Raw genomic sequence first — 15,972 nt, 5'->3', positions numbered from 1 at the left:
TCACGTGACGCGCCGGGACCAATCGGCATCGGGGCAGAAGAAGAGCAGAGAGCGTCAGGGTGCCTAGAGCGGGGGCGGGGCTTCGGCGGGCTGTGGGCGGAGACAAGGCCGCGCTCCGGAGCGGGGGCTTCGGCGGGATCCCTCCGAGATCGCGGTGCGTCTGGCGGCGCTGCCCCCAAGCGGGGGGGGGGAGCCCTCGGGGAGGGGGCCGCGGCAGGACCCTCTAAGGAGGCTGCGGGCCACATGCTCAGCCGAAACAAGGAAAGGGGCCGGGAGAGATCAGGGGGGTTGGGCTGGGTGGCCATCAATATACGCAGTGGCGTAGCGTGGGGGGTGCAGGGGGGGCGGGCTGCACCGGCGCAACATCTGGGGGTTAGGGTTAGGGGGCGCAAATCCACGGGTTAGGGGGCGCAAATTACTTGCCTTGCCCCGAGTGCTGACAACCCACGCTACGCCACTGAATATACGGATGGTACCCAGCTCTACCTCTCTTTCAAATCAGAACCAGTGAAGGCGGTGAAGGTCCTGTGTGAGTGCCTGGAGGCGGTTGGAGGATGGATGGTGGCTAATGGATTGAGGTTGAATCCTGACAAGACAGAAGTACTGTTTTTGGGGGACAGGAGGCGAGCAGGTGTGGAGGATTCCCTGGTCCTGAATGGGGTAACTGTGCTCCTGAAGGACCAGGTGTGCAGCCTGGGAGTCATTTTGGACTCACAGCTGTCCATGGAGGTGCAGGTTAATTCTGTGTCCAGGGCGGCTGTCTACCAGCTCCATCTGGTACGCAGGCTGAGACCCTATCTGACCACGGACTGTCTTGCCAGAGTGGTGCATGCTCTGGTTATCTCCCGCTTGGACTACTGCAATGCGCTCTGTGTGGGGCTACCTTTGAAGGTGACACGGAAACTGCAATTAATCCAGAATGCAGCAGCTAGACTGGTGACTGGGAGCGGCCGCCGAGACCATATAACACCGGTCTTGAAAGACTTAAATTGGCTCCCAGTACGTTTCCGAGCACAATTTAAGGTGTTGGTGCTGACCTTTAAAGCCCTAAATGGCCTTGGTCCTGTATACCTGAAGGAGTGTCTCCACCCCCATCGTTGTGCCCGGACGCTGAGGTCCAGTTCCAAGGGCCTACTGGTGGTTCCCTCCCTGCAAGAAGTGAGGTTCCAGGGAACCAGGCAGAGAGCTTTCTTGGTGGTGGTGCCCACCCTGTGGAACGCCCTCCCACCAGATGTCAAAGAGAAAAATAACTACCCAACTTTTAGAAGATATCTGAAGGCAGCCCTGTTTAGGGAAGCTTTTAATGTTTAATAGGTTATTGCATTTTAGAAGAAGAAGAAGAGTTTGGATTTGATATCCCGCCTTTCACTCCCTTTAAGGAGTCTCAAAGCGGCTAACATTCTCCTTTCCCTTCCTCCCCCACAACAAACACTCTGTGAGGTGAGTGGGGCTGAGAGACTTCAAAGAAGTGTGACTGGCCCAAGGTCACCCAGCAGCTGCATGTGGAGGAGCGGAGACGCGAACCCGGTTCCCCAGATTACGAGACTACCGCTCTTAACCACTACACCACACTGGCTCTCTTTAGTGTTTTGTTGGAAGCCGCCCAGAGTTACTGGGGGGACCCAGCCAGATGGGCGGGGTATAAATAATAAATTATTATTATTATTATTATTATTATTATTAGCAGCAGGGCTGCCAGGGAACTTTTAAAAAAAGTTAAGAATCGGGAGCATAGCTGTCAACTTTTCCCTTTTTTAAAGGGAAATCCCCTTATTCCGAATAGGATTCCTCGCAAGAAAAGGGAAAAGCTGACAGCTATGATCGGGAGCATCAGAAGGCAACCAAGGGAGGGGGGTCCACCATATTAAAGATAAATTCATTTTTGTGGAGATCGTTGTTCTTGAGCTAGAACGCAAGACGATCTCAAGCAAACAATCGATGGCAGAAGCGCACTGTTTTTCTCTCTGCAGGTCTAGAAGCAGATTGTCCCACTCGTAAGGAGTGCCATTCGGTTTTTCCCCACTGACATCGGGGACACCATGAAGCTGAACATTTTATTCGAAGCTGTTGATGCCTCCAAAGAGGAGGCGTGTGAGCAAAGGATGGAAAGGAGAGCTCTTGTTCACTGAGGCCCCCAAAGAGGGGCTTGTGTACCCCTATGGGACGCCACTTCATCCAGGGAGCAGTCCAAGATGTGTACCCACCAAACCAGTAAATCAGATTGGGAGTACGTGGGTATGGTCTTCTTGTCTTTTCCTTTATATTGTGGGGATGTACTGTTAATGCACAACTGCAGCGCTTGCTTGGTGTCCTCACTGTTTTCTGTGCTCTGTGTTCAAAAGCTCACTATCCTGCCCTTGCCTTGCAAAATAAGACCACAAGTTATTATTATTCTTTTTTTTAAGCTTGCCTGCCCATATTTCCTTGGAAAACCCAGCTCTTGTTAATTATTCTTATCTCTCTTTACCTGTACAACTATCGCTTTAGATTATTTTGGCCTACAAAATAGTTTAAAACTGTTCATACCCCCAAATTCTCTTTCAGTCCTGGATACAGTTATTTCAGTGGAATTCTGTTCATAAAACATTTCAAACTTGACTCTGTTTCAACATTTGTATCAGATGTAGGTTCTTGACCACTAAGCAGATGCCATAAAAAACGGTTGAGTGTTTTATGGTGCTGTGGGACACTGATTTTGTAACTGTCTTTCTGGAAATTGCCAACAGAAGACAAGGAAGAGCTCGGCTTGCAGCTATGAAACCATTACGGTGCTTATTTTGCTCATAATTCTGGCAGTTTGGTGCCTTACTTCTCTTCATGAGAGGGAAATAATAAAATAATAAGGTAACAATTGCATGCACATTTACTTGGATGTAACCTCTTGAACTCAGTGAGTCGTACTTTTGAGCAAATACGCATAGGATTACTGTAAATCACATGCATGAGATTTGGTTTTTGTTTTTTAAAATCTGGATATTTAGAAAATGAATATAAATACAATATAATGTTTGCACAACCCTTTCTAGCAATTTCCAAAGAGGGATTGGCTATCAATGAGAAAATGGTATCGGTCATCGGAGCTGATAAGCCAATCCCTACCTCTGCCCACTTATTAATGGCTCCACTCTTGTACTTTCATTTTGTGACTGAGTAATTCTTAGTCCTCTTACATGGGCCCTGGGGGTAGAAGGTTTGGAAACCCTTGATTTAGAATATGCATAGCAAAGGGTTAAATGAAGCATTTATCCATCATCTGCTAATTTCTTACACTGCCTTCAACTGTAATATGGGGATAATACAGACTTATGTTGCAGAACTATTGCAAAGATTACTAAGAGTGTACATTAAGGTATTTGAAATAGGGATGCTTGTGTTAGCTTATTATTATTGCTTATTTTTCTCAGATAATTCCACAGTTTGAGAGTGCCAGATCACTGGGTCTCCAGAGGTGGTGCCACGGTTCCCCAAACGTGAAAATAAAGGATACCAACCATGCCATCCCTGTGGTGGCAGGAAGGCGTTGGAGGCCTGCAGCCTACAAGTTTTCTCCACTAATGTTTGAGAATGCAAAAACAGGATCCTGTGCTGTGGGGACTTCACAACACCCTTTGGACTTTGGTGGACAAGCAGGAAACTTTGAGACATGCTGTAACCAGCCAAGGGCTCTTTCTACTCCAGCTTCTATCAACCCTACAAGCAATTCTAGGGCTGGGATGGAAAATCCTTGTCCCTGCCCCTTATCTCCTTATGCCGACCCAGTTGCATTCAGCCCACCAGAGAGATGCACTGCAGAACAGCCCTCCATTGAGGCCCATAATTATTGTCTGCCCCAGATGGATAGCTTTACTCCTGGCCCATTTAGTAATCATGTTGGTGAGGATATTTCTAATGACTTTGAGGCTACATCTGTCTTGGTCGAGGACACTCCTGAGGACGAATATGGAGTTAAGGTAACATGGCGGAGTCGATCTCTCTTAAGGAAATACCTCAGAGAAAAAGGAATGCTGAGCACCAGGGACGTCTTAGTGAAGACACAAATGAGTGCAGTGCTTAGTGGGGCTGAAGATAGCCAATAGTTTAAAATAGTTTTGAAAGATCAATCTCTGTTTGTGGTGTGTTCATCCAGTCTAAACAGATTTTGCAGGTTTTTATAGTTTAAAAAATGCAAACGTGTTTGCCTAGAAGTGACAGCTGGGTACCAAAAGCAGCAATGCCCCTGTCAAAAACTGCTTTCAGTACTTCTAAACCTGGAGTGGAAAAATAGATTGAACAAAAGGTTTTTGTGTATGATAAACTGTCTAAATAATTTGAGAAGGTGGTATACTTGCAAGATAAAGCACAGGGGCATTTTATAAATCAATCAAACCAAAAAGGTCTGGTGTTTCTGGAAAGACATTCCTTATCGTACCTCCCCTAGTTTAAATGAATACAGTACCAAGTTATTTCTGTATTCCATGACTTCACTACTGATCTCTGCCATGACTTCAGTATGGAGACAGCCAGCAGTGTTGTACAGTCTTTACTGCCTCTATTATGCTTCATGTAGGAAATTACCCTGATTTACTTACAGCAGTGCTGGAAGGAATTACTTGTTCATGCTTTTGTGCCTTTGCTGCTCTTGGAAAGAGGGAGGGCATGTGGGAAATGCCTCTTTATATTTTTCATTAGACCAGTCAACACAGACATGTTTTGGGTTATCTCATTCTTTGTATATATTCACGGAGGATGCTTCGTGCAGATTTTCTATATAAAAGCTATTTCATTTTATGATTAATTGCTTCATCCTTCAGCAAAATTAGTCTGTGGGACAATATGGTGTAAAACAACATAGCTTTTGGTTCTGGAGGACATGAGTTTGCATAGCTGGGGGATCCCAAGCACCTTTTATTTATTCAGTCGGGGGCAGGCGGGCAAGGAGTCAATATGAACTTAAAACATGGAACCCCATCCCACATATTTACCACTCCCTATAACATCATACAAAGCTTAGTGATTATTTTGTGTGTTTTTTTTAAATACCCTAATAAAAGCATTGTCCTGTCAGTGTGGTTATTAAAAAATGCAGTGACAAACATTTTATTAATAAAGCAGTTTGCTTTACAACTTAATTTTTGTGGCCCTTTAAATCACAAAATCCTAAATTATTTCCTCAGGCCAAGTGTTTGGCATGCTGCTTTATGGTGGTGAGTCATCAATAACTTACATTCACCAGAAGCAACAGCTCAGTGCCTTCCACATGCACTGCATCAGGAAGCACCTTAGAGACCAACTAAGTTTTTTTATTGGTATGAGCTTTCATATCTGAAGAAGTGTGCATGCACACAAAAGTTCAATAACAAACTTAGTTGGTCTCTAAGGTGCAGGTGGCACTGTGGGTTAAACCACAGAGCCTAGGACTTGCCGATCAGAAGGTCAGCAGTTCGAATCCCCGAGACGGGGTGAGCTCCCGTTGCTCGGTCCCAGCTCCTGCCAACCTAGCAGTTTAAAAGCACATCAAAGTGCAAGTAGATAAATAGGTACCATTCCGGCGGGAAGGTAAATGGCGTTTCTGTGTGCTGCTCTGGTTCACAAGAAGCGGCTTAGTCATGCTGGCCGCATGACCTGGAAGCTGTACGCCAGCTCCCTCGGCCAATAAAACGAGATGAGCGCCACAAACCCAGAGTCGGCCATAACTGGACCTAATGGTCAGGGGTCCCTATACCTTTTTAAGGTGCTACTGGAAGGAATTTTTTTATTTTGTTTCAACTACAGCAGACCAACAAGGCTACCTACCTGCATCAGGAAGATTTGGGGCACCACATGGTAGGATAGAGTCTCAAAGAAAGATGTGCTCTCCTGAGCCCACATTCCCAGTATGTTCTCACTTCTGTCTCATCAATGTCTATCCTGGCTGGGTCATGTCCACAGAATAGAAGATGGGAGGATCCTGAAGGATGTGCTCTATGGGGAGCTGGTTTCATGCACCAGGCCCGTTGGCAGATCAACTCGGTGTTACAAAGATGTCTGCAAATGTGACATGAAGGCTGGCAACATTCACCTTGCCATGACGGAATCCCTTGCAGACAATTGTAGTTCCTGGAGGCAGCCAGCTAAGGTTATTGGCAGAATTAAGAAGACATCTACTGAATCCTCAAACTTGCCTTTAGCAATAGAAGGTTGCCCCACATTAGTTTGAAGGAGTGGCTTTAAGAAGGTGTAGTTTGAGGAAATGGAGGCGCCCAAGGGCCCCCAGAAACCAAGGGCTGGCCACAAATTTTGTGTAAAGCAAATTTGACGTATGTGGGTTCATATTTTGTAAATAATTAACTTGGGGAGGGTCATGTAGAAAATCCTAGGTACAATCCCTGATGTTGCCAGTTAGAGGTGGGGATGAATCCTGCCTGAAACCCCAGAGAGCCACTGCCTTTTAGTGTCAAGTACAGTTGTGCCTTTGTTTTTGAACAGCTTAGTTCATGAACAACATGGAATTTGAACACCGCAAACCTGGAAGGAGGTGTTCCAGTTTGCAAATTTTGTCTCGGAAGCCGAACGTCCAGCACGGCTTCCACAGCTTCCATTTGGCTGCAGAAAGCTCCTGCGGCCAATTGGGAGCCATGCCTTGGTTTCTGAACATTTCTGAATGTATTCTGTTAGAAAACCAAGGTATGACTGTATACTGAATTAGACAGGCCACTGAATTAGACAGGAAGATCCTGCCTTGGGACTATGTTGAAGGGTGGGTAAGAAACTGAATTCATGTTGTTGGCAGTGATAGCTGGTGTCTGGTGGACCTGGCAGGGGGGCTCATGGGTCACAGGGATGTGGTCAGTTCTGGTTTTCTCCCTTGCAGAGCTGCTGTAAACATTATAAAAATAATGTAAACATTATAAAAATAAAATAAAAATAAAAATAAACACCTTGCCAGAGTTTCACGTGTGGATTCTTGCCAAAGAAGCCCTATATTACTCGGAAGTAAGCCCTGCTGAATTCAATGAGGCTTGTTCCCTAATAAGGGAAACAGGTAAAAGGTGGATCCAGGTTATTTTAAACGGATCCTCGTGAATTCATGATTTTTTCATTCAAATTAAGTAAAACTGCCATGATACTGTAGACAAGTCTTAGTCTGTAAAGTAAAGGTAAAGGGACTCCTGACCATTAGGTCCAGTCGTGGCCGACTCTGGGGTTGCAGCACTCATCATGCTTTATTGGCCGAGGGAGCCGGTGTACAGCTTCCAGGTCATGTGGCCAGCATGACTAAGCCACTTCTGGTGAAACCAGAGCAGCGCATGGAAACGCCGTTTACCTTCCCGCTGGAGCGGTAGCTATTGATCTACTTGCACTTTGACGTGCTTTCGAACTGCTAGGTTGGCAGGAGCAGGGACCGAGCAATGGGAGCTCACCCCGTGGCAGGGATTCAAACCTCCGACCTTCTGAACGGCAAGTCCTAGGCTCTGTGGTTTAACCCACAGTGCCACCCGCATCCCTGTCTTAGTCTGTAAAGGTAAAGGTACCCCTGCCCGTACGGGCCAGTCGTGTCCGACTCTAGGGTTGTGCGCTGAGAGGCCGGGAGCCAGCGCTGTCCGCAGACACTTCCGGGTCACGTGGCCAGCGTGACGAAGCTGCTCTGGCAAGCCTGCACCAGCGCAGCACACGGAAACGCCATTTACCTTCCCACTATAAAGCGGTACCTATTTATCTACTTGCACTTAGGGGTGCTTTCGAACTGCTAGGTGGGCAGGAGCTAGGACCGAAAGACGGGAGCGCACCCCGCTGCGGGATTCGAACCGCCGACCTTCTGATTGGCAAGTCCTAGGCACTGAGGTTTTACCCACAGCGCCACCCGCGTCCCTGTCTTAGTCTGTAGGCAGCATCAAAAAAATCATGCATCCACTGTTTAGGGAAGTTTTTAATGTTTGAAGTTTTATTCTGGTTTTTTTGTGTTTTGCTGGGGAAACCCAACCAGATGGGTGGGGTATAAAATTATTGTTATTATTACTATTACTATTCCTGCTGGAAGAGTTCATGACAGCTGGGATAACCGCAGAGGCCCCCTTGGTATCGGGAGCCTGAACAAGAACAGACAAAGCCTACCTGAACTGTGCTCATACCACAGCCTCAGCGTCACAAACATGGTATGCTCTACCAAGGCAAAACACTCAGCGCTCTGGAGACATCTTAGATCTCAGGTCACTGGCACCAGCTGGACTGGATTGTCACCAGGCGATTGCACTGAACTGTGTTAATGCCACACGGAGCTACCACAGCACTGACTGCGACATGGTCACTCCCTGGTGGTGAGCAAAGAGGACCTGTAGCCAATCTAAGGTTCTGCACTTTGGCAGGAAGAACCAGCTGCACCAATAGAAGATGAGGGACACCTGGTTTGCTGGTAGGGAAAAGGATCTAGGGATCTTAGTGGACCACAAGCTTAACATGAGTCAACCTGAGAGTGATGCAGCAGCAAAAAATGCTAATACTATTTTAGGCTGCAACAACAAAAGTGTCCAGATCAATGGAAGACAATGAACACAATGAAATTCAAAACAATAATAATCTATTGAGCATTTATTCAAAATCCATTTAAAAATATTTATTTTTATTCCATTCTCTTCCAGTTCTTCTTGACACGTGGAGTTACACAGGGAGTAGATCATATATCCTAAGGAATTGAAAAACCCAAGATTCCGTGAGATCTTTTGAGGCAAAATAATGTTAACAATTTTCGGCTCTCTCTCTGTCCCCTGCCCTGTCCTGTCTTTTGCCAAAACAAAGGTGTCAACCCTGTGCCCAGACAGCAAGACCCTCCCCCCTCAGCCTCCCTGAGGTGGTCCAGAGGAAAGAAGAGCAAGGCATAAGGCCCCAGCTGGGCTGCAGGAGTTGCCAGAAGGAGGCCTACAAAATGCCACCCAACCATCTTAGGGACTCCACTCTTCTCCCAAAGCCATCCCACGAGGCAGCAGAGGTTTAGAATCAGAGTTCTCCTCGATGGGCTCCTCCCTTCCGGGGGGATGAGCCCCATCGGCCCCTCACTTCCCTCTACGGCATGTGCACAAACAGCTCCCTCTGGATCTCGTCCACTCCATCTGCCGGAGTCGGTCTTCTGACACGGGAAAGTCCCTCACCCACCGAGGGTTTGAGACCCATTGGCTCTCCTCCCCTGGTTCCCTGGCCTCTTCTCCCTCTGACTGCTTCCCCTTGTCCCCCCTCCGCTCCCTGGGCTCTGAGACGTCTTCCCTTTCTGGTTGTCCAGCTGCTTCCTCCCACCATTCTTCTGTGCCCAACCAGTCCATGAGATCGTTCCACCCCTTGGCCTCTGTCCCCACAAGGCAGCTTCCCCCTACCTGATCTGGTCCCACAGCCACTGCGTCCCTTCTTCCCCCATGAAAAGATGGAGAAGGAGGTCTTGCCGGCATCATTCTGTCACCTGCAAGAGAAAAAAGGTAAGCAGGATGCCAGGAGTGCCTGCTTCTCTCACAGGTAAAACAGGGCATCTCTAACTACAGATGGGCTTCTGAGAAAGTCTTACCTGCTGAGTGCATTTGGATGTTGGCCTCTCTCTGGCGTCCAGTGGAGCCCGAGGTCCGCACTACCTATAAATCTTCAATGATGATGTCATCTAGATGGAAGAGAATGAAAATGAAAATGAGATTTCCCGACAGGCCTTTAGTCAAAGGTCGCTGTCTCCAAGGTTTACCTTCTTTCGGCTTCAGGCGGAAGCAAGCCAGGTCTGGCCGAACTACTGTCATCTGCAGAGGAAAGAAAAATCGGGGTCAGATGGGAGCAAGAGAGCACAGAAGCAGCGCCAAGCCAGGAAGTACGGGTCTCCCTCTGTCTTGGGCCCAATCCCTTGTTCCAGAGGACCTCCCTGGGCCCTGTAGCCTCCTGGGCAGAGGTGGAAGGGCAGCAGCAGGAAAGGAGGCAGGAAAAGCCTCTGGCCTCATCCTGGCCCCCAGGGACACACACCACATCATTTGCCTTAAAGATCACTTGGGGATGTGATCTTGGGGGGATGGAAGTAACCAAAGAAATGAATAGAAGAAGGCAAGGTACAGTGGTGCCCCGCAAGACGAATGCCTCGCAAGACGGAAAACTCGCTAGACGAAAGAGTTTTCCGTTTTGGAGGTGCTTCGCAAAACGAATCTCCTATGGGCTTGCTTCGCAAGACGACAATGTCTTGTGAGTTCCTGCGGGTTTTTTCCCCTACCCCCCTTTTTCTAAGCCGCTAAGCCACTTATCAGCTGATCCGATCAGCAGATAAGCCACTAAAAGCTGCTAATAGCGCTAATCCGTTAATCCTTCAATGGGCTTGCTTCTCAAGACGAAAAAACCGCTAGACGAAGAGAATCACAGAACGGATTCTTTTCGTCTTGCGAGGCACCACTGTACTTACTCTGAGGTTGGGGAATTTCCGGGCAACGACCAGCAGCAAGGAAATGCTGCTGGCCGCTAGTTCTTGAGCCTCCCCACTTTCCCCCAGGGCATATCCTCAGAGGTCCTGCAGGAGGAAAGAGCGTCTCAGAGTCAGGGGCCAGTCTGGGCCAAAGTGGGGCCCCCACTGCCCCCACCACGGAGTCCCTGGCACTTCTGCACCATGAGGGTTTGCCAGCTTTTGTCTTGGGCCAATTTGGGGGCCAAACAGGCTCTGTGCCCCAGAAATGGGGCAGACCGTTGGGTAAGGGATGGGAGGGACAACCCTAAAACCACCCCGATGCCATCGGGACACTTACACTGAGAAGCTGGAGGAGGGTGCCAGGGTTGGGGGCTTCCATAAGGAGACTCCCCAGCAGGAGCCGGAAGTGCCTCTTCAGTTCCTGCGGGAAAAGAGAGAAGAGAGTTTGAGTGCTGGGTTGGATTCTGCAAGTGTGTGACGAAGAAGAAGAAAGAGCCTGTGAAGGGAAGTCAAAACAAAGGACATACTTCTCTCTCCTCCTCCTCCTCCTCCTTGGCCCCTTTCAGCACGGCCTCCAAGGTCCTGTGCAGGATTGCACTGATCATATCGCAGCTGAATTTGGGCCTCATGGTGCTGCAGAGATGAAAGGGAGAGGGTTAGAGTCTCCCTTGCCCCCTTCTCCCTCCCGCCTGCTCTTTCCCCCTGGAGTTCTGCCCCCCACCCACAACCCCATCCACACCAAAGACCCCACTCACCTTAGCTGGAGGAGGGCCTCCAAGGCAAGGGCCAGGGTCAGGGGGCGATCCCTGAAGTGCTCCAGGGGCCCCAAGATGTCCTAGAAGAGAATAGAGGAGGAAAATCAGCTCCAACCCCAAACACCAGGCTTGGCTTTGCAAGGGAATGACAACCCCATGGCCTAAGCCGGCAGGGTCCTCCTCTCCGCAGATGCACAACCCCTTCCCCCCACACCCCCCATCACTCACCAGAATGGCTTGGGCTGTCTCCTGCTTGGATCGGAGCCCCCTGAGCTCAGCTGCCTGGCAGCTCTGGATGACCCCCAGGAGGTAGCGCTGTTCATCCTCCAGCAGCTGAAATGCAAAAGTCAGGCTGTCAGTTCCTCATGAGGGGAGGGCTTCGCTGCATCTGAGAGTGCAGAGTGGGGGGCAAAGAGCCCGGGCAGCGGGGGGCAGGTCTGAGGGATCCAGTCCCTGCTCTTGTTTTCTCCAATACTCACCCCTGGGGCTGGGATGCGGAACCGCAGCAGAACTGCAAACAGAAGGACATGGGGACAGGTGAGTCCGTCCCTGAGCACCTGGCAAAGCTATTCCAAGAGTTCTCTCCTGGATTCCAAGTTCTGCTACAGGGATGGGACACCCCAGGCCTTGGGGGCCAGTCCTGGCCTCCTTACCCCAGAATGTGGCTCCCCAGGGAAGGTGCCCCTCCTCCTGACAACTGCCCCCCCCAGCCATGCCCCGCAGCCCAGTCCCCTGCTTCCTTCCCTGGACCCCACAAAACAGGTTGACCCATTCCTGCCCTCCTCTGTCCGAAAAAGGAGGGCCACTTCCTCACCTGGTGCCACAGGCTGCTGTGGGTCTTGCTGGGGGGCCACCCTGTGGCAGTGCCTGAACAGGCACCTTAAGCACCTGATCCTAGAAAAGATGAGAGGAGAGAGCGACTCAGATGCCGGCAGCCCCAATTCTTGGGGGAGGGGGTTTGTGTGTGAGGAGGGGCATCTGGAGAAAACAGTGAACCTTCCGAATTGGCAGAACAGAAATACATATGTGGAGCCTAATTGATCTTTGCCAGCCCATCATGACCAATTCCTTCCATCTCTCTGCAGTTCAGTGACCTGAAGGGGCATCATCAGAGCCTGAAAGAGGCAGCCCAGAGCATGAAGGGCTGGCAAAGAGAGAAAGGAGGTCCCAAGTGCTCTGGATTCAAGAGCTACGGCCATGCCAGGACCCAGAGAGCCTGGCCCCCTCATTCATGCAGTCAAGCAGTGTATAAATTTCATGAAGCAAATGGAAAAAAAATAGGGAGAGGGGAGAGCTTTGGGTCATTCTTAACACTGTTACCGGAATTTTTGGAAAGGGTGGCGGGGGGTTTCCCCCTCCAGAAGGCACCATACCCCCCTGACTGTACCCCAAATCAACACCTTCACTTCTACAAATGTCCCCACAAAACACATCCTGACACAGTCCTTTCCTTTTTCTATTCCAAAGGCTCCCATAAACAAGGGTAGAACATTTGCCCTAATGAAGGCTGAGCCTTTCGCTCGCAAGGCACTCAACCAATCCGCTCAGGCTATCCAAAGAACTGTCCAGTAGCAACCAGTGAGTGCCACAAAACAGCAGTCTGTCTAGAACAAAGCACTGAGGGCACAAGGAGAAGGGGATGACAGAGAACGAGATGGCTGGACAGTGTTCTCAAAGCTACCAACATGAGTTGGACCAAACTGCGGGTGGCAGTGGAAGACAGGAGTGCCTGGTGTGCTCTGGTCCATGGGGTCACGAAGAGTCGGACACGACTAAACGACTAAACAACAACAACAACAGAACAAAGCACACAGGCACTGCAGCTGCCGACCAGCCATGGCCTCTGCTCTACAGGTAGGAATTCCCACTGGGAAAAGGGAAAAGTCAGAAGTTGAACCAGCCATGAAAACCATTCTTGGTCCATTGAAACTAGTCTTTTGTGTTTCAGTCTAGGCTCTTGTACTACCAACCCAGCTGTACGCTTGTGAAACATGGACCACTTATAAATGCCATCTCCAACTCCTTGAAATATTCCATCAATGGTTTCTCTGAAAAATGTAACACACCACTTGGGAAGGCAGGCAAACTAATACCAGTGTCCTGGAAGAAGCAAAGATCACCAGTGTTGAAGCAATGATTTTTCAACATCAGCTTCGTTGGACAGATCATGTGATTCGGATGCCTGATTATCGTCTTCCAAAGCAACTATTCTATTCCAAACTTAAAAATGGAAGGCATAATGCTGGTGGCCAACAAAAGAGGTTTAAAGACTCTCTCAAACATGTTGTTGTTGTTTTAATTTTCAAATATCTTTATTGAAACTTAACATATATAACATAATAACCAAAATTCCCAATGATTTCCTCACATAAAATATATCTAAATTACAACAATTGCATAATTATACACTTACTTATAAAACCCACCACCTACCCTCTACTTCCCTCCACAGCAATTTGGCTTCTTTATATTTCTTTCTACCTTTTTTCCTTGCATTCTATAATAAATTATTTTTGTTAAATTCTGATTTTTCCTTCTTTCTATATTTGTTTTGTTATTGCTTACATTTTTTATTAACATGTCATTTTTAGAACAATATTTTGACAATATTTTAGAACAATATTTTGATTATATATCTTCGAAATACTTCCAGTCCATTCTTAACTTTTGATTTGATTGGTATCTTATAACTGAAGTTAATTTTGCCAATTCTATATACTCATTTAATTTACAAATCCACTCTTCCTTTGTTGGTATGTCCTGAGATTTCCATTTAGTATTTTATTTAATTATTTATTTAATTTAATTAATTTTGTAATGAAATGATTTTATAATGTTTTATCATTTTACTGTTGTCAGCCGCTCTGAGCCCGGCTTTGGCTGGGGAGGGCAGGATATAAATAAAATTTATTATTATTATTTATTATAGTAGCAATCACTACCCTGGCAGCTGTTGTTGCATATAAAAATATTGCTTTTTTCATATGTGGTATGTCTTTGCCCACCAACCCTAACGGATAAGCTTCGGGATTTTTTATCAAGGTTCTTTTTAGCATTTTCTTAAGTTCCCCATGTATTATTCCCCAAAACTTCTTTATTTCCTTGCAACCCCACCACATATGAATTATCATCCAGGTTCTTTGTTACATTTCCAACAAAGGTTGGATTTTAATTTATAAATTTTGGTGAGTTTAACTGGTGTTAAATACCACCTGTAAAGAATTTTTTTAAAATTTCCCTTTGTCGTATAGCAGGCAGTAAAGCGAATATCCTCGCGACAGACTTCTCCCATTGTTCTAAATATATAGTATGGCCAATACCTTGTGCCCATTTGACCATTGTTTCTTTTACCTATTCATCCTTAAATCATATTCCAATAATAGAGTGTAAATTTTCGATGATAATTTCCTATTGTTTCGCAATATAATGGTGCTAAAAACAATTGTTCTTTGGCAAAACCTTTTCTTTGATCTGCCTTAAACACACTTTTCTGCTCAGAAGGAAGATGGCTAACAGAGGAGGCACTTGGGACATGGCTAGGGGCAGCCATCATCCCTGAAGCATGAGACCACGTACACAGCAACCCTTCTGCCTGGGTGATAATCACTGCCCTCCTGGTCTCTGGGTGCCAGACAGGTAGCCATCTCAAAGACAAGAGTGGATCCAACCTACACGGATTGGGGACTTGGCCAGGACAATAGGTGGTACTCAACTTGGCTGGGAAACAGGACCACGTATATATTTTCCTTTGTTTTACTGAATGGGTGTAAGGTGGAGGTCAAGGGAGGGACAGGGACAAACCTGATACTCAGGTTTCCGCCAGAAAAACCTCCCAGTTTGTGTCACTGAATAAAGACCAGGCCTCTCCAGAGAGCCAAGGCTGTGCAGGGGACCCCAAGACTCACCACCCCCAGAGATGAAGAGAAAGGGATGCTACTTACAGCCTGCCCATGTTGTCCACGAAAAGATCCCACCCTCCTATCTAAAGTAACTATCTAAAATGCCCACCCAAGCCTAAATTTGACCCCAACCCCAACCCCTGCCCTACGTCTATACCTAACCCCCACCCTAACCCTACACTTAACCCTAACTACTCCTCTATGTAAAAAATAAAAATATACAAAATATATACAGAATATGCACAGCTGTGCACAAAAAACAAAAATATTAAAACAAAGAACAAACAATGAAATAAATAAAAGTGTTAAAAGAAAATAAAAGAAAATCAAAATAAATCAAATCAAATCAAATAAATCAAATAAAAGTAATAAATGAAATCAAAATAAGAAAACGAAAAAAGAATAATTCACTAATCCTCCGCCTACTGTCCACCAACCGTGCCACCTCCTCTCTCCTCTCTCCTCTGACCTCTCCTCACTAACCCACAATGGCCGCCTGCAAGTCAGTGGCTTTTAAAGGAGAAGCAAGAGATGTCACAAAGGAGGGCAGGTCCTTGTTGTGGGATGTGAAACACAAGAGTAGTCAAGTACAACATTCCTAGAGTGAACATGTTTACACATGGGGAGGAACGTTTGTCCAGCCAGCAGGTAAACTTCCTGTTTCCTTCTGGGCTGGGACAGACTTCCTCTGCATGTAACTAGAGGCGGGTGTGGCCTCACCTGTGCAGGTAATGATAAAAGCACAGGGCAGGGCAGCCATCTCTTTCTCTTTCACTACATGCATCGAAGAAGCAACATCTGCTTAGCCAAAGATGCCCCCTTGGCTCCAGCCAAGAGAGGACAAAGGGACTGTCTTCTTATGGAAGCATTTCCAAGTGTATGTTACTTTTCTAAGCTAAGTCTGCCTTCTGGGATCCGAATGTGAACAGAATGATATGTGAGTAAATCT

At 47.3% G+C, this 15,972-nt stretch overlaps 2 protein-coding genes across 5 annotated transcripts; one reads left to right on the top strand and one right to left on the bottom strand.

Moving 5' to 3' along the window:
- The first annotated feature begins 95 nt into the window (after positions 1 to 95).
- RHNO1 (RAD9-HUS1-RAD1 interacting nuclear orphan 1) lies at positions 96 to 6,893 on the top strand. Of its 2 annotated transcripts, none has more exons than XM_081207913.1 (3): positions 96 to 154; positions 1,971 to 2,235; positions 3,405 to 6,893. In XM_081207913.1, the coding sequence occupies exons 2-3, from the start codon at positions 2,071 to 2,073 to the stop codon at positions 4,074 to 4,076; spliced, it is 837 nt and encodes a 278-aa protein (XP_081064039.1). In that variant the 5' UTR covers positions 96 to 154; positions 1,971 to 2,070; the 3' UTR covers positions 4,077 to 6,893. The 2 variants fall into 2 exon arrangements, with proteins under 2 accessions (XP_081064039.1, XP_081064040.1); XM_081207914.1 differs by lacking the exon at positions 96 to 154 and adding an exon at positions 578 to 600.
- A 1,701-nt stretch (positions 6,894 to 8,594) lies between these two features.
- Positions 8,595 to 15,972, bottom strand: LOC308594629 (uncharacterized protein). 3 transcript variants are annotated; one of them, XM_081207967.1, is made up of 12 exons: positions 15,066 to 15,972; positions 11,939 to 12,018; positions 11,604 to 11,635; positions 11,353 to 11,457; positions 11,125 to 11,204; positions 10,897 to 11,002; positions 10,707 to 10,790; positions 10,370 to 10,474; positions 9,674 to 9,725; positions 9,506 to 9,595; positions 9,321 to 9,403; positions 8,595 to 8,638 (listed from the first exon to the last, which is right to left on the bottom strand). In XM_081207967.1, the coding sequence occupies exons 1-8, from the start codon at positions 15,074 to 15,076 to the stop codon at positions 10,466 to 10,468; spliced, it is 507 nt and encodes a 168-aa protein (XP_081064093.1). In that variant the 5' UTR covers positions 15,077 to 15,972; the 3' UTR covers positions 8,595 to 8,638; positions 9,321 to 9,403; positions 9,506 to 9,595; positions 9,674 to 9,725; positions 10,370 to 10,465. The 3 variants fall into 3 exon arrangements, with proteins under 3 accessions (XP_081064093.1, XP_081064091.1, XP_081064092.1); XM_081207965.1 differs by lacking the exon at positions 10,370 to 10,474; XM_081207966.1 differs by lacking the exons at positions 9,321 to 9,403; positions 9,506 to 9,595; positions 9,674 to 9,725; positions 10,370 to 10,474 and having other exon boundaries at positions 8,595 to 8,707; positions 10,684 to 10,790.

This window comes from Podarcis bocagei (genome assembly GCF_964188305.1).
Source record: "Podarcis bocagei genome assembly, chromosome: 9".
In the NCBI taxonomy this organism is placed as follows: domain Eukaryota; kingdom Metazoa; phylum Chordata; class Lepidosauria; order Squamata; family Lacertidae; genus Podarcis; species Podarcis bocagei.
Note: the sequence above shows the minus strand (reverse complement) of the source record. Positions and strands in the feature narration are given on the sequence as shown.